At 35.6% G+C, this 27536-nt stretch overlaps 1 protein-coding gene across 1 annotated transcript in view; it reads left to right on the top strand.

Annotated features, from left to right (window-relative positions):
• EYS (eyes shut homolog) overlaps positions 1–27536 on the top strand; it is a 1642163-nt gene that overhangs the window by 376265 nt on the left and 1238362 nt on the right. Inside the window, exon 12 of the mRNA XM_029223300.1 lies at positions 21795–21916. Coding sequence (XP_029079133.1) covers positions 21795–21916 — 122 coding nt within the window. The remainder of the gene's footprint in view (positions 1–21794; positions 21917–27536) is intronic.

Here is a 27536-nt window from a genome sequence, read left to right as displayed (position 1 = left end):
TCCCTTTTCTCCACATGCTCTCCAGCATTTATTGTTTGTAGATTTTTTAATGATGGCCATTCTGACCAGTGTGAGGTGATACCTCATTTTAGTTTTGATTTTCATTTCTCTCATAATTAGTGATGTTGAGCATCCTTTCATGTGTTTTTTGGCAATCTGTATATCTTCTTTGGAGAAATGTCGATTTAGGTCTTCTGTCCATTTCTGTATTGTGTTTTTATTTTTTTGATATTTAGCTGCGTGAGCTGCTTGTATGTTTTGGAGATTAATCCTTTGTCAGTTGCTTCAGTTTCAAATATTTTCTCCCATTCTGAGGGTTGTCTTATCATCTTGTTTATGGTTCCTTTGCTGTGCAAAAGCTTTTAAGTTTCATTAGGTCCCATTTGTTTATTTTTGTTTTTATTTCCATTTCTCTAGGAGATGGGTCAAGAAGGATATTGCTGTGCTTTATGTCATAGAGTGTTCTGCCTATGTTTTCCTCTAAGAGTATTATAGTGTCTGGCCTTACGTTTAGGTCTTTAATCCATTATAAGTTTATTTTTGTGTATGGTGTTAGGGAGTGGTCGAAATTCATTCTTATACATGTAGCTGTCCAGTTTTCCCAGCACCACTAATTGAAGAGGATGGCTTTTCTCAAATGTATGCTCTTGTCTCCTTTATCAAAGATAAGGGGACCATATGTGCCTGGGTTTATCTCTGGGCTTTCTATCCTGTTCCATTGATCTATATTTCTGTTTTTGTGCCAGTACCATACACTCTTGATTACTGTAGCTTTGTAGTATAGCCTGAAGTCAGGGAGCCTGATTCATCCAGCTGTTTTTCTTTCTCAAGATTGCTTTGGCCATTCGGGGTCTTTTGTGTTTCCATACAAATTGTGAATTTTTTTGTTCTAGTTCTGGGAAAAATGCCAATGGTAGTTTTAGGCATTGCATTGAATCTGGAGGTTACTTTGTGTAGTATAGTCATTTTGACAGTGTTGATTCTTCCAATCCAAAACATGATATTATCTGTCCATCAGATTGTATCAGCTTTTATTTCTTTCATCTGTGTCTTCTAGTTTTCTGCATACAGGTCTTTTGTCTCCTTAGGTAGGTTTATTCCTAGGTATTTTATTCTTTTTGTCACAATGGTAAATAGGAGTGTTTCCTTAATTTCTCTTTCAGATTTTTCATCATTAGTGTATAGGAATGCCAGAGATTTCTGTGCATTAATTTTGTATCCTGATACTTTACCAAATTCATTGATTAGCTCTAGTAGTTTTCTGGTAACGTCTTTGGGATTCTCTATGTATTGCATCATGTCATCTGCAAAAAGTGACAGTTTTACTTCTTTTCTGATTTGGATTCCTTGTATTTCTTTTTTATCTCTGATTGCTGTGGTTAAAACCTCCAAAACTATGTTAATTAATCGTGGTGATAGTGGAGTACCTTGTATTGTTCCTGCTCTTAGTGGAAATGGTTTCATTTTTCACCATTTAGAATGATGTTGGCTGTGGGTTTGTCATATGGTCTTTATTATGTTGAGGTAACTTCCCTCTATGCTTACTTTCTGGAGGGTTTTATCATAAATGGATGTTGAATTATTTTGTAAGTTTTTCTGCATGCCTTCAGATGATCATATGTTTTTTCTACTTAAATTTGTTAATATGGTATATTACGTTGATTGATTTGGGTATGTTGAAAAATCTTTGCATTCCTAGGATAAACCTCACTTTATCATGGTGTATGATCCTTTTAATGTGCTGTTGGGTTCTGTTTGCTAGTATTTTGTTGAGGATTTTTGCATCTATGCTCATCAGTGATATTGGCCTGTAGCTTTCTTTCTTTGTGACATCTTTGTCTAATTTTGAATCAGGGTGATGGTGTCCTCATAGAATGAGTTTTGGAGTGTTCCTCCCTCTGCTATATTTTGCAAGAGTTTAAGAAGGATAGGTGTTAGCTCTTCTCTAAATGTTTGATAGAATTTTCCTGTGAAGCCATCTGGTCCTGGGCTTTTGTTTGTTGGAAGAGTTTTAATCACAGTTTCAATTTCAGTGCTTGTGATTTGTTCGATTATATTTTCTATTTCTTCCTGGTTCAGTCTCAGCAGGTTGTGCTTTTCTAAGAATTGGTCCATTTTTTCCAGGTTGTCCACTTTATTGGCATATAATTGCTGGTAGTAATCTCTCATGATCCCTTGTATTTTTGCAGTGTCATTTGTTACTTCTTTTTTGTTTCAAATTCTATTGATTTGAAACTTCTCCCTTTTTTAATTGATGAGTCTGATTAATTGTTCATCAATTTTGTTTATCTTCTCAAAGAACAAGCTTTTGTTTTATTGATCTTTGCTATCATTTCCTTCATTTTTCATTTATTTCTGATGTGATTTTTATGATTTCTTTCCTTCTGCTAACTTTGTTTTTTTGGTTTTTTTCTTCTTCCTATAATTGCTTTAGGTGTAAGGTTACATTGTTTATTTGAGATATTTCTTGTTTCTTGAGGTAGGATTGTATTGCTATAAACCTCCCTCATAGAACTGCTTTTTGCTGCATCCCATAGGTTTTGGGTCATCATGTTTTCATTCTCATTTGTTTCTAGGTTTTGTTTTTTTTGTTTTTTTTTTTAATTTCCTCTTTGATTTCTTCAGTGATCTCATAGCACTGTGGTTGGAAAAGCTACTTGATATGATTTCAATTTTCTTAAATTTTCCAAGGCTTGATTTGTGACCCAAGATATGATCTATCCTGGAGAATGTTCCATGAGCACTTGAGAAGAAAATGTATTCTGTTGTTTAGGATGGAATATTGTATAAATATTAAGTCCATCTTGTTCAATGTATCATTTAAAGCTTGTGTTTTCTTATTTATTTTCATTTTGGATTATCTGTGAAAGTGGGATGTTAAGGTCCCCTACTATTATTGTGTTACTGGTGATTTCCTCTTTTATGGCTGTTGGCATTTGCCTTATAAATTGAGGTGCTCCTATGTTAGGTGCATAAAAATTTACAATTGTTATATGTTCTTCTTGGATTGATTCCTTGACCATTATGTAGTGTCCTTCTTTGCCTCTTGTAATAGTCTTTATTTTAAAGTCTATTTTGTCTGATATGAGAACTGCTTCTCCAGCTTTCTTCTGATTTCCATTTGCATGGAATATCTATTTGCATCCCCTCACTTTCAGTCTGTATGTGTCCCTTGGTCTGAAGTGGGTGTCTTGTGGACAGTATATATATATGGGTCTTGTTTTTGTATCCATTCAGCCAGTCTATGTCTTTTGCTGGAGCATTTAATCCATTTACATTTAAGGTAGTTATCAATAGGTATGTTCCTATAACCATTTTCTTAATTGTTTTGGATTTGTTATTGAAGGTCTTTTCCTTCTCTTGTGTTTCCTGCCTAGAGAAGTTCCTTTAGGATTTCCTGTAAAGCTAGTTTGGTGGTGCTGTATTCTCTTAGCTTTTGCTTGTCTGTAAAGATTTTACTTTCTCCATTGAATTTGATTGAGATCCTTCCTGGTAATCTTGGTTGTAGGTTTTTCCCTTTCATCACTTTAAATATGTCCTGCCACTCCCTTCTGGCTTGCAGAGTTCCTGCTTAAAGGTCAGTTGTTAAACTTATGGCAACTTCCCTGTATAATATTAATGCTTTTCCCTTGCTGCTTTTAATATTTTTTCTTTGTATTTAATTTTTGGTAGTTTGATTAATATGTGTCTTGGCATGTTTCTCTTTGGATTTATCCTGTATTGGACTCTGCACTTCCTGTACTTGATTGACTATTTCCTTTCCCATATTAGGGAAGTTTTTAATTCTCTTCAGATATTTAATTAGTCCCTTTCTTTTTCTCTTCTTCTCCTGGGATCCCTAAAATTCTAATGTTGGTGAGTTTAATATGGTCCCAGAGACTGTCTTCAATTCTTTTTATTCTTTTTTCTTTATTCTGCTCTGTGGTAGTTATTTCCAATATTTTACCTTCCAGGTCACTTATCTGTTTTCCTGCCTCAGTTATTCTGCTATTGATTCCTTTTAAAGGATTTTTAATGTCATTTATTGTGTTGTTCATCATTGCTTGTTTGCTCTTTAGTTCTTCTAGGTCTTTGTTAAACGTTTCTTGTAATATCTCCATTCTATTTCCAAGATTTTCGATCATCTTTACTATCATTACTCTGAATTCTTTTTCAGGTAGACTGCCTATTTCCTCTTCATTTGTTTGGTCTGGATTTTTACATTGCTGATTCAGTTGTTATGTACTTTTCTGTCTTACCTTTTTGCTTAACTTACTGTGTTTGGGGTCTCCTTTTCACAGGCAGGTTCATAGTTCCCGTTGTCTTTGGTGTCTGCCGCAGTTGGTAAGGTTGGTTCAGTGGATTATGTAGGCTTCCTGGTGGAGGAAACTGGTGCTTGTGTTCTGGTAAATGAGGTTGGATCATGCCTTTCTGGTGGGCAGGACCACGCCTGGTGGAGTGTTTTGGGGTGTCTGTGAACTTAGTATGATTTTAGGCAGCCTCTCTGCTAATGGGTGGGGTTGTGTTCCTGTCTTGCTGGTTGTTTGGCATAGGGTGTCCAGTACTGGAGTTTGCTGGTCATTGAATGGAGCTGGGTCTTAGCATTGAGACAGAGATCTCTGGGAGAGCTCTTGGTGATTGATATTACCTGGGGCCATGAAGTCTCTGGTGGACCAGTTGTCCTGAACTAGGCTCTCCCACCTCAGAGACTCAGGCCTGACACCCGGCCAGAGCACCAAGACCCTGTCATCCACATGGCTCAGAAGAAAAAGGAAAAAAAAATAAAAGAATGAAAGGAATAAAAAATAATAAAATAAATGAAGTTATTAAAATAATAAAAAATATTATTAAAATATAAAAACAAAAAAGTAATTAAAGAAAGAAGAGAGCAACCAAGACAGTAAACAAATCCACCAATGATAACAAGTGCTAAAAACTATATTAAAAAACAAAACAAAACAAAACGGACAAACAGAACCCTATGGCAAATGTTAAAAGCACACTTATACAGACAAACTCACACAAAGAAGGGCTTCCCTGGTGGTGCAGTGGTTGAAAGTCTGCCTGCTGATGCAGGGGACATGGGTTTGTGCCTCTGTCCAGGAAGATCCCACATGCTGTGGAGTGGCTAGGCCCTTGAGCCATGGCCACTGAGCCTGTGCATCCGGAGCCTGTGCTCCGCAATGGGAGAGGCCACAACAGTGAGAGGCCTGCGTACCCCCCCCAAAAAAAAATAGAAAACACACAAAGAAGCATAAATATACACACTCACTAAAAGAGAAAATGGAAAAAAAAATTAAATATATATATATATAAGAAATAAAGAGAGCAACAAATCAATAAACAAATATACCAATGACAATAAGCTCTAAATACTAAACTGAGATAAACATAAAACTAGAAACAAATTAGATGAAGAAAGCAAACTCTAAGACTACAGTTGCTCCCAAAGTCCACCGCCTCAATTTTGGAATGGTTTGCTGTCTATTCAGGTAGTCCAGAGATGCAGGTACATCAAGTTGATTGTGGAGATTTAATCTGCTCCTCTTGAGGTTGCTGGGGAAATTTCCCTTTCTCTTCTTTGTTCTCCCAGCTCCTGAGGTTCAGCTTTGGATCTGGCCCTGCCTCTGCATGTAGGTCACTCTCTGGCATCTGTTCTTTGCCCAGAAAGGAGGGGATTAAAGGAGCAGCCGTTTAGGGGTCTCTGGCTCACTCAGGCTGGGGGGAGGGAGGGGTATGGAATGTGGGGCGAGCCTGCTGCAGCAGAGGCCAGTGTGACATCACACCAGCCTGAGGCACCCTGTGTGTTCTCTGGGAAGTTGCCCCTGGATCCTGGGACCCTGGCAGTGGCAGGCTGCACAGGATCCCGGGAGGGGAGGTGTGGATAGTGACCTGTGCTTGCACACGGGCTTCTTGGTAGCAGCGTTAGCATTTCATACCCATCTCTGGTATCCATGCTGATAGCTGTGGCTTGTACATGTCTCTGGAGCTCGTTTATGTGGTGCCCCGAATGCCCTCTCCTCGTTCAACCCGAAACAATGGTCTCTTGCCTCTTAGGCAGGTCCAGACTTTTTCCTGGACTCCCTCCTGGCTAGCTGTGGTGTACTAGCCCCATTCAGGCTGTGTTCACGCAGCCAACCCCAGTCCTCTTCCAGGGATCTGACCTCCGAAACCCAAGCCTCACTTCCCAGCCCCCACCTGCCCCAGCGGGTGAGCAGACAAGCCTCTCAGGCTGGTGAGTGCTGGGTCGACACTGAACCTCTTTGCAGGAATCTCTCTGCTTTGCCCTCTGCACCCTTAATGCTGTGCTCCCCTCCGTGGCTCCGAAGCTTCCCCCCAGCCAACCCCAGTCTCTGCCAGTGAAGGGGCTTCCTAATGGGTGGAAACTTTTCCTCCTTCACAGCTCCCTCACAGAGATGCATGTCCAATCCCTATTCTTTTGTCTCTGTTTTTCCTTTTTGCTTTTGCCCTACCCAGGTACGTGGAGAGTTTCTTGCCTTTTGGGAGGTCTGAGGTCTTCTGCCAGCATTCAGTAGGAGTTCTATAGGAGTGGTTTCACATATAGATGTATTTTTGATGTATTTGTGGGGAGGAAGATGATCTCCATGTCTTACTCTTACACCATCTTGAAGGTCCCCCCCTGTTTTTCTTTTTATCTGCTTGAACACTTATCTCCATCAGACTACCAATTCTACATCATGTGCACTCACTGTGTATGTGCTGAAAGAAAGAATTCTTACTTTTTCTTTCTTGAATAGCTAATATTCTCTAAATTTATAATAGTTAAATAGATAAGAAGCCCAGATTCATATATCATGTATATCTTAATAGAGAAATCATCCAGATTTACACATTCATTAAGACCCATTTATTTAAAAGCAATTCACTTTCTCTGCTTCAGAGATTTTAGTAGGTATGATACATGCCTTTCTCCATGTTGTTTTAAGTAGGTAACATGTAATTGCTTCATCTTTGACATTTGATGGTTTACATATTTGATATAATAGATTTAAGAGAACTCAGTGCTCTTAAAATTTGCTGTGGCCAAATACGTTTAACAAATATATATTTTGTGGATGATGCACATTTATTTTCAATGTTATGATGGACATAAATATACTCTGTAAAGTCTACTGAATAATTTAATCTCTAAGATATTCAGAAGAATATTATTTCTTGGAAATTTAAATATGACAAAATTTCTCATTAATAGTAATATTTTTTTGCATACAAGAAGAGTTTTATTGTATAGGAGTAAGATATAGGAATTCATCTGTTTCTGTTCAATTCAATTTTAGGCTTTATCCTAAATTCACTGCCCTTAATCACCCTAGTTGTGCATTTATGCCATGAAATTGCTGAAATCATTTGACTGGCAATACTCAATGAATACTAAACCTAGAGGTTTAGCTAACTTTTTTCAAGCTTATTTAAAGTCATTTCAGAGCACTCTCAAATAAGAGTGAATGTTTGTCCCTAGAACTTAATATCTGGGATATTTTTAAAAAGCCATGTGTATATGCTGCTTGCATAGAATCACAAGAATTAAAAAAGTAATAATTTTCACCAGAGCCTATTATGCTCAACTGATGGGCAACTCAGAGATTAAATATGAAACAAAAGTAGATTTTTTAATTTAAAATTATTAACATGAAAATACCTGAAATTCCTTAGATTAAAAAAAAAAAGCAGATTTGAGAAACATGAGGATGAGCACTGCCCTATGACTGAATTCACAACCTTGGGGCCGGGCGGCTGGGGTCGAAGGATGGCTCCCCTAAGAGTGGGGATAATAACACCTACTCACAGATTCCTTGTGAGGATAAAATGAGTCAGCAAATGTAAATTACCTAAAATAGTACATGGTCTGCTTTCAGGTCCAAGTGGTTTTCATTATTATATTACCCAAATCCTGTGTCAGGGCTTGCCTTATACAGACTCATTAGTGAGTCAAATCTTCCTAAACATACAAGCCCCAGAAATACTTCTATGACATTGTCGTCTTTATTCTGTATTAATTTACTCTGAGTAGAAGTTTACAGAAGCTACCAATTCACATTTATTTTCCAAAGTAAAATTAGTTTTTAAAATCTCATGACAAAACAAGCCCACTTGGGATACTAACGTTTATGTTATAGACGAAGGCTGAGGGATGTGACAATAGGAGCCTCTTTTAGTCTCAGCCAGTATTGTTCTGTTTTTCAAACTTACCCTCACCAATTATTTTTACTTAAGATTGCTTAATTTATTGAATCACTGTGTCCCATATCTTAATCTGAAATCTAAATTTAAATTGCTTGTCCCAGGAAAAATATTCTTGAAAACTTTAATCCTGTCAGTGGTACTAGGATATGGGATTGGGAAAACGACGAGGCAAGGACCTAGTTGAACTATTAGAATGTGTTCCCTGATAAATACTACTGTTCTGCTTACAGAGCAAAGACTTTCTATTAATTTTAGGTGAATCCTACTTCCCACATTGTGCAACATATCACAGCACTGGGATGCAAGGGGTTGTTGGGCCCAAGCTCACCTGCTCCTCATCAGACTAACAGCCAGCATCTTGAAGTTTGTATCCTGGGATCAAAATAAGCAGTACTGGGCTTCCCTGGTGGCGCAGTGGTTGAGAGTCCACCTGCCGACGCAGGGGACATGGGTTTCCCCAGTCCGGGAAGATCCCACGTGCCGCGGAGCGGCTAGGCCTGTGAGCCATGGCCACTGAGCCTGCGCGTCTGGAGCCTGTGCTCCGCAACGGGAGAGGCCACAACACTGAGAGGACTGCATACAGAAAAAAAAAAAAAAAAGATTCCCTTCCATTTGGGATGACCTGAGACCAATCAAAGTATAGCAGGAATATCAGTTAAAATTATTAAAAAAGGAAATATTATCCTTCTATAATTTAATAGCTTTATTGAGATATAATTCATATACCATGAAATTTACATGTTTCATGTAAACAAATCAGCAGATTTTAGCATATTTACAGACATGAGCAACCATCACTGAAAACTAATATAAGAACACTTCATTGCCCCTAAAAGAGACCCTGTACCCATTAGCAGTCTCTCCTCATCTTCCTCCCTGGCCCCAAGCCTAGGCAGCCACCAATCTGCTCTTCTCCTCTAGAGATTTGCTTATTCTGGACATTTAATATAAATGGAATTGTACAATATGTGATCTTTTGTAACTGGCTTCTTTCACTCAACATAATTACTGATAATGTAGGATTTATACCTGTAATTTTGCTATTTTTTCTATGTGTTTGATCTTTTCTTGTTCCACTATCCTCAATCATTGTCTTCTCTTTGTATAAAATAGTTTCTAGTATACAATTTCGATTCCTGTGTTCATCCTCTTAACCACAGACTATATTGTGTGGATGGCTGAACTTTTTGTAAAATAGATGGAACAAAAAAATATATAACAGGACAAATGTAATGAAAGTGGTGGTGAGACTGGCTTAAGAGAGATGATGTTCAATTATATTTCTTTAGAAACACAAGTGATGAAGAAGGTGAAAAGAATATGAATATTTCATCCATGCTTCTATGGGGTATCTAGCTTCATAAAAATGTATTATAAAGGATTAAAAATATTCCTGTTAGACTGACATTATTATCAATGGATTTGTCTTAATCTAAAATTTACATTGTTTTAAAATAAAATCTTAAAAAAGCAAGACTTTCTTGCTTTGTCTCATATTGTCTTACATCTCTGTCATTTATTCTGTTCCTCAATCTCTATGCATTGAGATAATCTAATAAGATTTCTTTTTTGTTTCCAGAATTCAAAATGATACACAAAAAGATATTTTTTACCTGTGATTTTTTTAAAGAATAAAACTTAAGCTAAGATGGCAAAAAGAAAAAAAATACAATTTTTAAAAACAAACAAAAAAATCAGAACTAATAGATGACAAACATATGCATTCAGGGTGAAACAAAAAATTTTGTCAGAATGTGAGTAACAAAAGAAACCTTGAATAGAAATTACCAAGTAGACTTTATTAAAGAAGAATTTAGGGAACTTACATCCTCAATGGTGCAGTTTCAGTGAAGGATCCATACGTGGTCTTTTAAAAAGCTTATAAACAAAAAAGCCTTATGCCTCATTGACATCAAAGCACATTGTTATTGGTTGACTTGTGTTCCCCCCAAATTCATGTATTAACATCCTAACTCCCTAGTGACTTAGGATGTGACCTGATTTGGAAATAGAATTACTTCCTAAACAATTAGTTAAGATACTCTGAGGTTTTACTGGAGTATGGAAAGCCCTAATCCAATATTAATGGTGTGCTTATAAAAAGAGGAAATTTGGACATATGCTCATAGAGAGACGGACCTGTAAAGATGAAGGCAGGCATCAGGTGATGCTTCTGTGAGCCTTCGAACACCAAAGATGGACAGCAGACCACCAGAAGCTGGGGGAGGCCAGGGACAGACTCCCTCTCACAGTCTCAGAAGGAACCAACCCTGATGACACCTTGATCTTGGACTTCTTGCCTACAGAAATGTAAGAACAATAAATTTCTATTGTTTAAGCCACACAGTTTCTCATACTTTGTTATGGTAGCCCTAGCAAATTCATGCACCCTGTATTATACATTTGTGGTAACATTGTAGATATTTTCAAATATGAGACAGTAGACATAAGTGGTCTCTTATTTCTAGTTTTAAGTAAAATTCTCTTTTATTGAGACCCTCACAGCCAAAGACCACCAGAAGCTCAACTGTAGTTGAACAGAGTTGAGTTTCTTGGCTCCACACAGTGGGGAAAGAGCATGCCATGGACCATTTGGGAGCATTTTAGTGCTAGGGTTTATTATGGCATTTGGGCTTGTGTTTAGTAAATTCGGAGATGGTTCCAGGAAGTTTGGTTTTTACTCTACATTGAGTGTTGTTAGAAGGTGGAGTATTTTTAAAATACTTAACTTGAAGATAGGAAAAACAGATCAGGCTAAAGCTGTAATTGGTTAAAGAAGCAGCAGAAGGACTTTCCTGGTTGTGCAGTGGTTAAGAATCTGCTTGCCAATGCAGGGGACACAGGTTCGAGCCCTGGTCCGGGAAGATCCCACATGCTGTGGAGCAACTAAGCCCGTGCACCACAACGATTGAGCCTGTGCTCTAGAGCCCGTGAGCCACAACTACTGAAGCCCATGCGCCTAGAGCCCATGCTCTGCAACAAGAGAGGCCACTGCAATGAGAAGCCCACGCACTGCAACCAAGAGTAGTCCCCGCTCGCCGCAACTAGAGAAAGCCCACGCATAGCAATGAAGACACAATGCGGCCAAAAATAAAAAATATAAATAAATAAATAAAAATTTTAAAATTATTTTAAAAAAAGAAGCAGCAGAAAAGGCAGGAAGGAGGAGTGTTGAACCATTTTGTGGTTGGACAATATTCTTGCTTTGTGATTGGACAGACATGGGCATGGAGGGATCTTATTTTCATCTCATGGACACAGAGAAACCTTGTCTGATAATGGTGTTCCATGAAATGAGTTACCTTCAGCAGAATAGCACAGCCAGATTTTAGAGCCAGTTCAGCTCAGCTAGCCCCAGGAAGGGGCTGCTTTGTTCTCTCACTTTAATTACCCACAAAGTATTTTATTAATATCTATAGGAGATAAAATAATTTTGTTACATATTTAATAAGGAATTAAAAGACCATATCTAAACATGGATTTTAATACTTTATTCATTCTTACTTGAAGGTTTGTTGTTTCTAAAGAATAATAAAAGTTATCTGAAGAGAGTAAATTATAAAATTAAGTTGAAAATAATTGAATTGATATGTTTGAATTCAACATGAAGTGTCAACCTGTTTTCTTAAGTAAAAAATAAAATAAAATGAAAAAACTCAGGCAACAAAAGCAAAAATAAACAAGTGTACTACCTCAAACTAAAAAGCTTCTGCACAGCAAAGAAAACATGCAACATATGAAAAAGCAAGCTACAGATTGGGAGAAAATATTTTGTAAACCATGTATCTGAAAAGTTAGCATCCAAACTTTATAAGGAAGTTACACATTCATTAGCAAAAAAACAAACTATCCAATTAAAAATGGGAAAAGGAAGAGATGTTTTTCCAAAGAGGACATACAAGTGGCCAATAGGTATACATAAAAAGGTGTTTAATGTTACTAATCATCAGGGAAATGCAAATTAAAACTATGAGATATCACCCCACACCTGTTAAGGTGGTTGTTATCGAAAATAATAAAAAATAACCTGTTGGCAAGGACATTGAGAAAATGGAACCTACCCTTGTACACTGTTGGTTGTAATGTAAATAGGCATATTTCCATTATGGAAAACAGTACGGAACTACCAAATGATCCAACAATCCTCTTCTGGGTACATAAGCAAGGGAAATGAAACCAGTACCTCAAAGAGATATCTGTACTCCCAGGTTCATTGCAGCATTATTCACAATAGCCAAGATGTGGAAATAATCAAAGTGTCTGTGGAAAGATGGATGGATAAAGAAATTGTGGTTTGTATATGAATAATATTCAGCCTTAAGGAAAAAGAAGGTAATCCAGCCATTTGCTACAACATGGATGAACCTTTCACATTATGCTAAGTGAAATAAGCCAGAGACAGAAAGGAAAACACTACATGATCTTTCTTACATATGGAATCTGAGAAGTAAGATACAAAAATTACAGAGCAGAACAGTGGTTACTAGGGGCCCTAAAGTGGGATAAATGTGGAGATGTTGGTCAAAGGGAACTAAGCTGTGGTTCTGTAGGATGAATGAATCTAGAGATCTATTATACAGCATGATGACTGTAGTTAGTAATACTCTAGATTTCTGGATTTCTCATCACACACACACAAAATGATAACCTTGTGAGAAGATATGTTAATTAGATGATCACAGTAATCATTTCACTGTGAATACGTACATCAAATCATGTTGCACACCCTGAATATACACAATTTTATTATTGTTTTTTAAAAATTATAAATTCTCATATAGAGTCATGATTTGTAAAATACATCTATATCATTTACTATGAGTAAATGAGGATTATGAGAGAAATCGTATCTCCCATAAAAATCATGGCTCAGTCTTCCTTGAACTGCATGAAATTTCCGGCTAATAGGTAACAGTAGCCTTCTTTGGGCATTTACAATGCACAACAAATACATTACCACCTAATATCCATCAAAGACATATAGTATGGTCTAGCTTTTCTGTTTATTAAAAAGCACTTCGGAATTTGGATAGTAGATTCATAATGGGTTTTAAGAGGATGTAAAGAGTAATTCTTTAATATTTTGAGGTATGCTTCATTAGGAACTACTGTTTACTCAATCCATATATCACTTGCTCTCATTGCAGAGACAAAATTTATAATATCCAGTCTGATTCTTTCAAGTTTTTCTTGCAGATCGCAGAAGTTGGATGACTTCATTTCCATGTCATTTATCTTTATAGTGGATGACATTATGCCTTTATTACTGTCACACCTCCTATATGACTCCTATAGGACAGAAAAATAGCCCCTAACCTATTTTTACTAACTTATAACATTGCCACATTTCTATAAATATCTGAATTCTGCTATCACTTTAAAATTTTAAAAGTCATTTTTCTTTAGTTTATATAAATCATCATAAATTAAAATGCAAACTACTAGACTAATATGGACTCAGGCTTAGCATCTTCACATTTTTATAAACATCTACATTCACTTAGACCTTTTAAAAATAGTATTTTTCTTTAAGAAATTTAACAACATCATAAAGAACTTGATACTGAAAATGATGCATATACTCAAAAGTAACATACTAATTTGATTGATGCAAATTTCAGCCAGAGGAAAAATGGTTCAGTTAAATGCACATTACTACTAATAATACAATTTTAGTGGAAAGCTCAGCATTTATGATTTTGCAAATCGAAGGCATAGCTGTAAAAAAAAGCTAATGAAAATAGGTTTTTAATTTTTCCTACCAATGACGTATGCAAATAAAATGTATATTATCTTGGTTTCTCAATTGTAAATTGTGTCAACAGCATATAGTTTTCAGGAAATAAAACCTCAAGGGAAAAATAAACATTATATATATATATTTAAATACAACTTGGAAATACAATGTGATTCTCAGTATAAAAAGGCCAAGTATACTTCATTACCACTATTTAAGGTCATTTTTAAGGTTACAGCTTTTCAGTGTGTACAGATCCAAGTCCTGTGGATCATAAAGCATTTTATGATCTTCTCTCAAATTACAGAGATATCATTTCAAATTAGTGAAGTTCATTTAACACATCCTCACTTTTCTCACATATTCACTAACATTATCACATAATGACATTAACATCTTTGACACTGGGGTGCATTTTTACAATAATGATATATTAATCACTTTGTCAGAACTTAACTGGCAATTTTTACACCCTTGCATTAGTTTCCTTTGAGTGCTGTAACTAATTGTCACAAACCTACAACAGTACAAATTTTCTTTTTTATAGTTCTGGGGGCCTGAAGTCTACAATAAGACGTTGGCAAGGCTGTGCTCCTCTGAAGACTTTCTTATCTTTTCAGGTTCTAGAGACTCCTTGAATTCCTTGGCTGAGATGCCTTCCTTTTATCAGCCCAACCTCTTGCTTTAATCATCCTATCTTTTTCTTTCTTTCAATTTCTTGCCTCTCCTTTGCAGTACCCTTGTGATTACTTTTGGGGCCCACCTGATAAACCAATATAATCTCACCATATCAAGATCCTTATTTTAACCACATCTGCAAATCCTTGCTTACCATATAAGGCAACATTCACAGGCTCCAGGAATTAAGGCCCGGATACCTTTGAGGGGAAGGCATTTTTCAGTTTACTACACTACCCTTAATGGCACGTACAATAAAGTCTCTTAGTCAATGGCCTCTTATGATCAATGAAATACAATAAACCTCATCTCCTTCCTTGCTTTGTTTTCCCTTGAGAACTATTTGATTTCAATTCCCTGGACTTCTCGCCTCTGGTCTTCATCTCTTTGTAGAATGCCCTCCCTACCCCTCTATCTAGCCTTGATAATGTATGTCACTATTTTAGGACTCACTTTATTTTTTAAAAAATTTTATTGGAGTATAGTTGATTTACAATGTTGTGTTAGTTCCAGGTGTACAGCAAAGTGAATCAGTTATACGTATACATATATCCACTCTTCTTTAGATTCTTTTCCCATATAGGCCATTACAGAGTATTGAGTAGAGTTCACTGTGCTATACAGTAGGTCCTTATTAGTTATCTATTTATATATCGTAGTGTGTATATGTCGATCCCCATCTTCCAGTTTATCTCTCCCCCCATTCTCACCCCTAGTAACCATAGTTTGTTTTCTACATCTGTGACTCTATTTCTGTTTTGTAGATAAGTTCATTTGTAGCCTTATTTTTAGCTTCCACATATAAGAGATATCATATGATATTTGTCATTCTCTGTCTGACTTACTTCACTCAGTATGACAACCTCTAGGTGTATCCAATATTACCTCTTCAGGAAGCTTTCCAGTGTCACTTACAATGCCTTAGTTACCCTTATACATGATTGGATTAGTTTTCTATGCTATATAACACGTTATCAGAAACTCAGCAGTTTAAAACAACTCACATTTATCATCTCACAATTTCTGCAGGTCAGAAGTCTGGGTGCGACTTAGCTGAGTTTCTGTTCCTGGTCCCACAAGGCTGAGGTCAAATGTTTGCCTGGGTTGTGAGCTGATCTGAGGCCCAGGTTCCTCTCCAAGCTCACTGGTTGTTGGTAGAACTTAGTTTCTTGTGGTTTTGAGGTCAGTTCTCTGGCCTCACTTTCTTACTGGCTGTTTACCTGAAGGTTCTCAGCTCCTAGGAACCACAGGCTCTTTCCTGCCATGTGGCACTCTCCAAAACACAGTCTTCATTCTGCTCCTTCCAGGCAAGCAGGAGAATGAATGAACTTCTTTTCAAGTCTTAAAGTCTTTTAAAGTCTTACCTGATTTGGTGAGACTTACCCAAGATAATCTCTCTCTTGATTAACTCCAACTTGTCTTGATCAGTTGACAGTAATTATATCCACAAATCCCTTCCACAATATAATGTAATATAATCATTGGGGTGATGTTCCATCACATTGGCAAATCTCACCCAACTCAAAGGGAGAGGATTCTACAACCCAGGTACACTGTGGGTGAGGATCTTGGGGGCTCTGTTAGGATTCTGCCAGCACAGAATCACAGTCACCACTGTGACTCCTTAGCATGAGAAACTGACCACATGTACCCATCATGACACTGCATTGATTTAAACCACTCATTGTTTATAACCCCAATATCTACCACACTTCTTGCCACGTGGTAGGGACTCATTTAATATTTGTATAAGAAATCAATATACAAGTCAGCACGGCATTGAGGGTGCAGTGAACTCATGCTTATTCTGTAAAAGAGATTCTTGTATGAGTGTTTTCTCGCATATGAATATATTATTCTTCAGCACTTGAATGGACTATATGCATGAAATTATTTATGAAAGAGACAAGCTAAATTAACTTCCTACTAGCAAAGCAAAACACCTTTTCTCACAACTAAATATTTAGAAGTAGGTAATTAGAACAAAAGGGTGTGCATGAGAGCTTAAGGATAATTCATTTTTTCATGTGTTTCTGACATATGTTTGTTCAATGTCATTTCTCTTATTTTACAAATAAATATACTTTCATTATTATAAAATAGTATCCAGAAATGTATCATTTGCAGTACACTTCAATCTCATCATAATGGTTTAAAGACAAAGAACAGGCTTTTTTCCTATTTGAATTCTCCATACTACCTACCATAGCTCTTGCAAAAAATATCCACTTAATGTATCTTTTTGTTGAAGGAAATCTTTATTTCTATGCTATTTGGAAGTAGTGTTGTATTTTTAGTTCTTTTTACCGTCCTTGGAAACTTGAAATCCTTCTATTCAACTTGGTCCAGTTTCTATTGCTCTTATTTTTTGGACATTAACTATCATTTGGGGTTTTTCACTGTATATAGATCATTGCCTTCGGTAGTTTCTAGGGCCCTTTGGGACTACTATAGTTTTTCCAATTGCCACTGTACTTTTAAACTTTGAAAACTTTATCCTGTATCCCAATTCTCTGTATTATACCGTGATCCCTATAGTTGTGAAATTACTGATAAAAGCTGAGCAGTTAAAGGACATAATGATTACTGGACATTCTCTTCTCTGAGGTATTCAGCCAGGCATTTTTAGAACCTATATGTATACTTATATGCTACAATTTGGAAAATAAATGTTATTAATTAAATACTTTCCAAAAAGTTAATATCCACATATATTAACTATACCTGGAAAACTGACACCCAAACAATGATTTTGCTTTATGAACAATTTGATGATGTTTACGCCTCGCTTTTTATTTCATCTGGATCCCCTTGGGTCAAGTCGTCTTATTTCTTATCTCCAAATACTTGTGTGCATTTCATCCAATGACAATCACTTTATCTCTCTATATTATCTGAGTAAAACTTAAAATTTAGTTTCAGGACTGATGTGTTGGTCTTAAGATTGAAGGCTTATTACAGTGACATTTTTTCATTGTTTATTTGTTTTGAGAGTAGCAAGAAATCTATCAAGCAAAGCTTGTAATGATTGTAACCTCCAGGGTACCAGAAAGAAAACATAAGGAAGCGTCAAATCATTAATAATGTACTTTCTTAATTGCAATGTCTTCAGAGAACATTATTGAACAAGAGGTGAAAAGTATGAAGAAACAAAATAGTATTTTAAAAATGCTGTCATTTAACATTGCTGCCAGCTGGTACTTTGTTAGATGAAGCATAGTAATCATAAATAACATTTCTTTTTTAAATTGTAATGTAGAGAAAGAGAGAGGATCGCAATGATAATATGGAAGATAATTATGAGTCATTGCCTAGAGACTAAATTGGATGCATTTATGCAGAAATATGCCAGAGGGAACTTGTTCATTGGATATGCACTGACACTGATTCTTTCCTTTGAGTTTCTCATTGTGAATTTGGACCTTGTGAAACTAGTAATCCTTGTGAGAATGGATCTGTGTGTAGAGAGAAAATGGATCTGGAAGCATTTCCCCTTGGGTACCAGTGTCAGTGTGGGAGGGATTTGCAGGTCCCCAGGGTGAGATCACTGTCAGTCCTGCTTGCATGGACCTGGTTATGACCTTGAACTCACTCAGCCACAGCAATTCTTATACAGCAGTCAACTAAGACTCTGATGGAGGAATGGAATAGTTTAGGATGCAACCATGGCTATCTAGTGAAGGTTATCGGCCTTCAATATCAAAACGAGTGCCAATTATTTTCACAAAACACCCCAATTCTGACAAATTAATTTATATTTACGTGGGTCATAATGGTAACAAATGAGAAAATTTAATGAGATGTGACCTCTATGTTCTGGTGTGAGAATTAACCATTTTTCTTTGTTTTGTAATGGTAGATTTTTTTGAAGTATTTATGTGTAGGTATGGGAAAGCAATATTTACAATGATTTAAAATTATTTTAGCCCATCTATTACACAAACACACATACTTTTTCCTACCGAAATATGTATTCCTGAAGGAATATAAATTTACAAAGGAAAAAGAAAGAGTTAGGAAGAAAAGAAGAAAAAATGGAAGGAAAGGGAAAAAAGGAAGAAAGAAATATTGAATGTTGGAACCTGGATTTTTCTGTGGAATAGCATGCCAATAATGGATAATTTTATTAGGACACAGGAAAATAAAGGCATAAAATAGCCCTGTGAAGTGGATATGGCTAAGAGCCATGAGAGAGGAAAAAAAAATGAAAAAGAAAGAGACAGTGAGCTAGAAGGAGTTGGGAAAAAATGTCCATCTTATTTTGCCTTATTTAACCTCTTTTAAAATATATTTTTGCAATTTTTACATGATCCCTCACTAAATGAATAAATGGTTAAAATAAAATAATGTATGAAAAAGCACATTTTGATAGAAAGGTATTTTGTCTTTAAATGGTATCATTTAAATGAAAGTGTGATTTTTAAACCAAATATCTGCAAATGCATGTCCTTAAGAAGTGTAATAATTGTTTAATTGGGTGAAGAAGCCCAGGTTTAAAATAACAGGTAGAGGTGGGGCCCTAGCAAACTGTAATATCTACATAGATATTAATATAGAATTAATTGTTCTAACACTGTGTCTTCTAAGCAAAATATATTTTGGGGTTGTGGGCCACCTCTTTGCTACTCCTGATTTAAACCAACATTACTGTCTTTTTTTTTTTTTTAGATTTTGGTACTTTAAAGATTGTGTTTTAAAATGTGTGAAATTCTCAGATTACCTTGAAATAATTCACTACTATCTTATTTCTGAGTTCAAACCCAAAGGCTTTTGGGGGTGTTGGGAATGGTTCTCAAATTTCTGGGGCTCACTAGAAATAAGGAAGGCATGGTTGTATGCCTGAGAGAGAGGTCAACAAATTTTTTAGATCTAGATAGCCCTAGTATCAGGGTAATATATGGTTATATATGGCCACTTCTTATATGTTCTGAGTGACAGAAATATATATATAATTTTATAAGTCTCTGTAAATATTTTAATTCTTAATTTCTTATACTATAAGAAAATACAATTGCCAAATATGCTACATATAATGCAATGCTACCTATTAAATTTTTGGAGATCATACATTATATACTATGGAAATGTGAATTTTGGATACCTGATATATTGATGTATTTTATAATAGCATTATCCATAATATATTTTGGACAATGTCCAAGGAGATTTAACTACTAGAGAACTAAAACATTTATTAAAAATTATATCACACATGTAAGCTGATATCAGCATAAAACTATGACACTGTATTCTTGACACTTTTTCAAAAATAAAATAGCATGGGAAGCTAAAATTTTGAATTCACATTATTAGTAGTAGTTTTACATGACTATATATGAGAAACAATTATTAATATGTATATGTCAATTTATAAATCTCAAACATTATGTGGTTATTCATCACATTGGCAGTACATTATTAAAATATTCACCTCTGTGTTTTAACCACAAAGTTTTATGTTACCAGAAACTTTGACTCAGTACAACTAAAGTATGATGTTTCATGTTTAAGTATAGAATGAATAATACATACAGATTAATAGAAGTCTTATCGGATGAAAATTTCAATTCAAAATAGTAGTATGGAATATTTATAAACAAAGACTGATACAAATACAGTGACTGTATTTTCTGGTAAAAATAATAACAACAAAACAAGACAATATGCTTAAAAAGTATTTTCTGATAAAATGGTGATTAATCACATAGCCCATAGTTAACAAATTAGACGTGAGAAAAACAATTTGTTATTTGTTTTAAACTTTAAATAAATTATGTTTGTTTATTTTCCCTACGGTATCCAATTTAATTCTCTAGGTTCTCATTGGGCCCATAGCTCATTTCTTAGATTCCTAACCCAGAATAGTTAACATTCAGAAAGTAAGCTCTGTCTTTCAGACCCTTTGTTAATTTCAATTTATCTTTTCCTGTAAGTTTTCTTATAAAAGAGTTTACCATTTATCTACATGGAGAACATCTGCATCTATGCTGACATTAATTTGACTCCAGCTGTTTGTTACTTGCCAATTTGCATCAGTATCCGACATGACTTATAATCATGAACATTTTAAAAAATATCATTATGACTCATGGTACTCCACAATGTCTTAATTACATATTGTATCGCATTTGGGTTTAATTTGTTAACATACCTAATGCCCTATATACAATATAAAGATGCACCAACAGATACCATTTTATTTCATTAATTTATTTATAGCTATATCTGTATATTTATTAATCATTTATTTTCAATGAGATGCTAAAAACTAGGTTTCTTGATTTAAAAAAGTAAAGTAAAACAAAAGTAAAATCTTGTCTAAAGAGCTGTCAACTCTGTGTCTCCCTTGACTCTGGTTGGTGGCCATGGGCTGTCTTGCTTTCCTTCAAGGCCACAGTTACATTTGTTGTGCAGAATCCTGGCTGCAGAAACCTAGAAGCCACACAGTGCATTGACAAAGCTGTTTCCACCCAGGACCTACTCGTTTAATGAGAGTAGGATCAGGAACAGGCATGCGGCACAGAGTCAGTGCGACGGCTTGGTGGGTCTCAGGAATGGTGGGGACCCAGGCACCAATCCCACCTGCTGCAACCATGATCAAGCTGCCATCATGTCCTTGAGATGCTTCAGAGACTGTTCTTCTTCCATCATTAATGGTAAAATAGAGGACAGATTCTGATCATTACTTTTAAAAGATTATGGTGAAATGTGAAAGCTCTTTTTAACTAAGGTTTAGTAGTTCTATTTCAACTTTCAGATCACTTTGCACTTTAAGGTACCTTGTCACACAAAGAACTTTATAAACCAGTTAACTTCCTGTTTATTAAACCTAAAACAATCTGGTAAAAGGTAATGATACAAAAGTGACCCATTTACCATAGACATTGTTTACTGACAAACAAAAGAGATAGAGAGAAAACGGGATATTTTCATTGTTGCTTTGCAAATTGTTACCATATATTCATTGTGATTGTTCTTATTTCAAATAATTCAAGTTTTTAAGTTAACAGAACTGAGCAAGATAATTATTTAGAAACTGTTGTAGAAAATTGTGTAATAGAGTACAAAATATAAAAATTCACACTTTCTTTGGTTAAAAGTGAAATGCATTCAGATGAATACAACATTCTTTAGGGTAATTAACATTACACCATGATGAAAGGAATGTTAAGAGTTTTCTTTCTGTTACTTTCAGTGGTTGATGGCTTCTCCTGTTTATGCAGTCTCTGCTCTGCTGGTCTGAGGTGTAAACAGGACTTTGATGACTGCATCCTAAATGCCCATGAGAACAATTCTACCTGCAAAGATCTGTGTCTGGTTAGTATCCATGAATATTATTAATATATCTGAATGTGGGCTAGCATAAATTAACCCTTACAGGTATAGTTGACATTTGCCTTTGTTGCATGTTGGTATGTGTATATATACATGTGCATACTTATAAAGATTAGAAAGCAGAAACTCAAGCAATATTTTCTTAACCTAGTAGTAAAAGGATATTCTGTTTACCACCATATATAGGTTAATGTAAATATTATAAAATGAGTAGTTTACTCTTTGGATTCACTACTCTTGGTGACGTTGAGTTTGTGTAAAATTTCAGAAGTTATTCTAAAAATGCGTTAATCTTATAGGAACCACTTTCATCTAACTAAAGGTATTGTATACACATATGTTATATATTTCATCATCATTTATAATCTTGCATTCTATTTTGATTTCCATCGCTTGCTGTATCCCCATCATTTCCTTCATTCATCTGCATTGGTGCTGTCCCTTCGGTACATATCCATTTGTCATCGCCTTTGTCACAAGCATGTGCCATTCTGCCTTAGACTGTGACACAGTTGGCAAATCAATGGGATCCCCTCTGGCCCTCTGGCTCCTCATTTTTCAGGAAGCCTGACATAAAAAAAAATGTCTACTCAAGGTGGATTTATGGACCAGCTTTAGAAAATATATGACAGGCAACACAAGTTAATGCTGTGACACCGGTGCAGCATCAGATCTGGCTTTCACAAAAGGACTACACTAGTTGAAGTTAGGAAAAAACGCTTTGAAAAACAGATCTGTTTTCATCCATATTTCAACTCTCAGTGTACTGACATTGTTTTAACAATAAAAAGATAATTTGTGGCAACTTGTTTCTTTGTACAAGGAAGGCAGACACCTAAATGAAGAATTATAACTAAGGTCTGGATAGCCGTGACCAGACGCATCGATGGCGCAGGGGTTGTCTAGCCACTGTTAGGCATGTGTGTGGTCCAGTTGCTTTGTTTTTGTTCATTCCAGATTCTTCGTCTAAGTCTGTCAATCCCATCCCACTTTGGGGGGTTCCTGTAGGCCTGAGTGTGTCACCCTATGCTGGTCTCTGAGGTAAGAGTGGAATTCTTTCCAGGAAAAAGTTTCCTCACCTGCATATAGGATGTATGTAAAAGGTACATACCTCTTCTAGACCCTTTTGCATCTGTATTTTAGGCATGTAATTGCAGTTGCTCTTTTCAGGCCCCAAGGAAGGGACAAGGTGTTGTCTAGTGATGAGTGACCTTTAAAGCAGCAGAGCTGAGAGACAGGAGATCATTGTTGATCTCCTGACTGAACCCCCGTGTGCCTGCCCAACCCTTGGATCTAATTATGTGAGATCACTTATGATACATTTTTAAGTATAGCTTGAATCAAAGTTCCTTTGATTTGCAGGTAAATCATCTAATTTCCATAATGTGATTAAACTTTATTTTAGTCTATGATTTCAGCCATAACTTCAGTAATAATAGAAGTTTATTATAGTAGAAAGAGCTTCATACCCATAATCATAAGATTCGATTTCTACACCTGACCTTGAGAGAAATTATCTGTGTGACACTAAGACAGACTTTTGACAAGTCAGGAACTGCAACTTTAGGAGCTGCATCATATCCAAGAACAGAACTTCTAAGTAGAGTATTCTCTCATTTATCCATTTTATAAGTTGCCCATAAGAAACTATGCAGACTAACTCTAGACAAGTATTAGTTTAAAATCTTGACTCATACTTCCAGAAATTGTTATAATATAATAAAGAAGAATAAGAATTTAAAAAAAAATTGGAACTCAGAAACAGAGAATAAAATGGTAGTTATCAGAAATTGGGGGTTGGGGGAAATTACAAGATGCTAGTCAAAGGGTATAAGTCTTCAGTTATAAAATGAATAAGTTCTAGGGATCTAATGTGACTATAATCTAATAATGACTATAACTAATAATACTATGTGTATACTTAAAATTTGCTAAGAGAGTAAATCTTAAGCATTCTCATTACAAACACCAAAAAGGTAGTTATGTGAGGTGATCAATGTGTTAATTAACTTTATTGTGTTAATAATTTCACAATGTATACATATATCAAGCCATCACATTATACACTTCATTTGTCAATTATACTTCAATAAAGACCAGGGGCAGGGAAGAATAAAAAACAAGCAAACAAACAGAAAGCGGCAGGGTTGAAAAGGAAATAAAATTCTCAAACTACATAAAGTTTGCTATCATATTTTATTAATTGATTTAAATGTATTAGAATATACAAGGAGATCATTGAAATTACCTAATTCCTAACTATAATTTATATATCAATTATAAGAAGAAAAATACCATAGGATTGGTGATATCTTTCCAAGAGAAGATGTTACGGAGACAGCAGATCGTTTAAAAAATGAAAGAATGTTCAAAGCATTTGATAGCTTTTAGATATTGTGTTTGGGCCCCAAGGTTACGCTCAGATTTGACAGGTGACTAGAAAGGCTCAGAAAAACTGATTTATTCCTGGTAAGAGATTATTACAGTGAAAACTTATAGATTAAAAATAGCAAAAGGAAAAGCAAAGTGGCAAAGTCCAGGAGAAACCAGGCATAAGCTTTCAGGTATCATCTCCCAGTGGAGCTTGGTGGACAACACTTAATTCTCTGAGAAATGATGTGTGACAAGATGAATGAAGTGTCACCAACCAGGGAAGCTCACTCAAGCCTTGGTGTACAGGGTTTTAATTCAGGTTAGTCACAAGGCATGGACTTTAGCTAACCATGCTCCACCTCCTGCAGTGTTCAAATTGATGCAGCTTGGACCAAAGCCCCAGGTTTAAAACAAAGCTTTCATCATAAATCACATCATTAGCAAAACTATTGGGCCTAGCCCAAGGTGTCAGGTATCTAACACACTGTTACCAGGCAGGATATTCCAAGGCCCAGAGGTTATCTTCCAGAAGCCAGTAAAGGACATGCCCTTCATTTAGAATATATAGTGTTTGAGCACCCAAGCCTGCTAAGTTAATTATTGCACGAATATTATGCTAAATATAGCATCTTTGTGTAGGAATAAAGAGTATATAATATTATAATAATAAATTGAAACAAAAAATCATTGCAAAGACACTAAGTCAGGCAAAAAGAGCTAAAAATTCATAATTCTGAAATGAAACCTGGCTAAAGCAGACAACAGAAGTAATCAAAATAAAGCAAGATCCAAATTAAGTTTCATATTTTCTTTCTTTCACTGACTCATTAGTAAAGACAATTGTGAAATGCTCTTTGAAGGCTTTAAAGTGGAAGAGAAATAGAGTACATAGTTTCTACAAATGTTTAATAATTGTAATAAACAGAAGGATGACTTTATTCAGTCTAAGGCACTCATACCTGACTATAAGAGTCAGCAGCCTACTTGTGGTGTGGCTGGAACTCCCCAAAGCAACCCAGGCAATGCCATTGACATGAGGCGTGTTTCTTCTTTGAACTTGATATGGCTGTAGCTTCAAATGAACATTTTCAAAACTGCAGCATTTCCTTATGATTATATGTAACATCATGAATGTGATTTTAGATAAAAAGCAGAAAATCAGAAGACTTTGAAACCAAGATGAGAAGTATTTTGTAACAACAAGACCATTTTCTTCTTTCCCTTTCTTTAAGGTTCAGTAAACCTACAAAAAACAGTTGGAGGAAAACAAGAAAATTTTGAATACATAGCACATAATAAGATACCAATGTTAAATTTGGGTAGAGTAAAATTTATTCCCTCATGTAACTTTCTTAGATATGTATTTGAGAATGACTATTTCCTTATGCTTATTTAAATATGTATAATCAAAGAATTCTAGCATTTTCCCTCTCATTTTACTTTCATTTTCCTCTGTATCTTATATGAATAATGAATACTTAATTTTGATTACAGCAGGAGAAACAAAAATAGTGCAGTAGAACCAATATGTGGAAAGCACAAAGATTTTGTCCATATACAACTATTTTAAAACTTATGCATATTATATATACTGGCACATTACAGATATAAATTTTCTCCCAGTCAGGTGAAAAAAACAAACTGAATTTATGTGTTTTCTAGTGAAAAATAAAATTGTCTCTACCATACCACCATATGATTGCAAAACCCATGTCGGTCATTTGAGAGTTGCCCATGTCCTCCCTTTTATTTTATAGAGTCGAAGCTGGGGGTGGCAGAGCCAGCAGGGCAATAGCCCTGCTTTGCAGTTCATCTTTGCTGCCATTGAAATGCCCATTGTGTCATCCCCATGCCCTTTTCAAAAACAGGTTAATCTGCCAAATGACTCTAATCCTTTCCTGCCTAATCTGGCTCCTGGTACCATCTCTGCACCCCTCAAGTGCAGGATGCTTAGCTAATTAGTGACCAGGTCCCAGTTGCCCCTTCAGCAAATCTGTTGGAACCACTAAAATGTTCTGCTCTCTCTCAAGGATTGCAAACCCTCCATCAGAGTGGAATCGGTCCAACTGCTCTATGTCCAGGCACAAAACCTTCATTTTTTGCTACCCTCCCTCTCCATGAAGATTTGCTTTAATCTCATTTGATGGAAATTAACACCAAGACTCTGACTCAGTGTCAGCGCTTGGAACTCCAGAATCGTCAGAACACAAAGAACTGCCTAAATACTCCTTGATGGAGCAAAGAAAAATTCCAATTTTGTAGCCAAAGAAGATAGTTACACATTTCATTATCAAAAATTGCTCTGTTATATAGGAGTATGACAAAATTTGTCAAGTGTCAAATATCTTAGCTCTCACGTGCCATCTTTACTATGACTATGTTGTATATTAATATTGCTTTTAAGTCATAGTTCCTATAAAATATCACCTAAACTATTAAACTTCCAAATAATGAGGTTTTTTCTTGTTCATTTTTAAACTTTATTAGGTTAAATACCTTGCAAGTTTTTGGTAATTTAAAGAGTAAGGAGGAGGTTTGGAGATTGTCTGGCTTTGACATGGATTTGTTCTATGATTTACCACAAGCCACTTAACTTATTAGATCCATAAAATTAAGAAGTGTTAGAACATTCCTCAAATTCACTATATATGGAAACAAATTTGAAGGCAATATAGTTCTCCATTTTATTTAAGTATCAGAATATATATAAGCAAGTATCTATTACTGGACTTTTTAGTTGGGTTATCAGTTTCTTCAATCAAATGAAAGAATTGGACTCAATTGTTCTTAACCAGGGAACAATTGCTTAAAATTCTGATTCAGCTGCTGAATCCAGACACCTGGATAATTTGTGATTCCTTGTGATTTTGAGAATCACAAGGAATCACAAATTATCGAGAATCACTAGACTAGGTATCCAGATGGCACTTTCCAGCTCTAAACTTTTCTGGTATTTGGAGTGGAGTACAGAGGTTACTATTTCATGTGTACTGATAACTCACAATTTAGCACCTTATATGAGCAATAAAGGACAGTCTGAAAAAAAACGAGAGATTTATCCCCTGTGTTTTTAGCAGCATATTTCATTGCATCTTACGTTTAACATATGATTTCTCCTTTGGATTATTCCATCTGTTTCAGTGCTTTTGTTTTTTGGGGTGTTTTGTTTGTTTGTTTTGTTTTCAATTATACATCACTTTTATTAGTTCCAACCCCAAGTTTTCCTTAA

Source organism: Monodon monoceros, unplaced genomic scaffold (assembly GCF_005190385.1).
Source record: "Monodon monoceros isolate NGI ecotype Baffin Bay Population unplaced genomic scaffold, NGI_Narwhal_1 Super_Scaffold_15, whole genome shotgun sequence".
Taxonomy (NCBI): domain Eukaryota; kingdom Metazoa; phylum Chordata; class Mammalia; order Artiodactyla; family Monodontidae; genus Monodon; species Monodon monoceros.
This window is presented reverse-complemented; position numbering and strand designations above follow the sequence as displayed.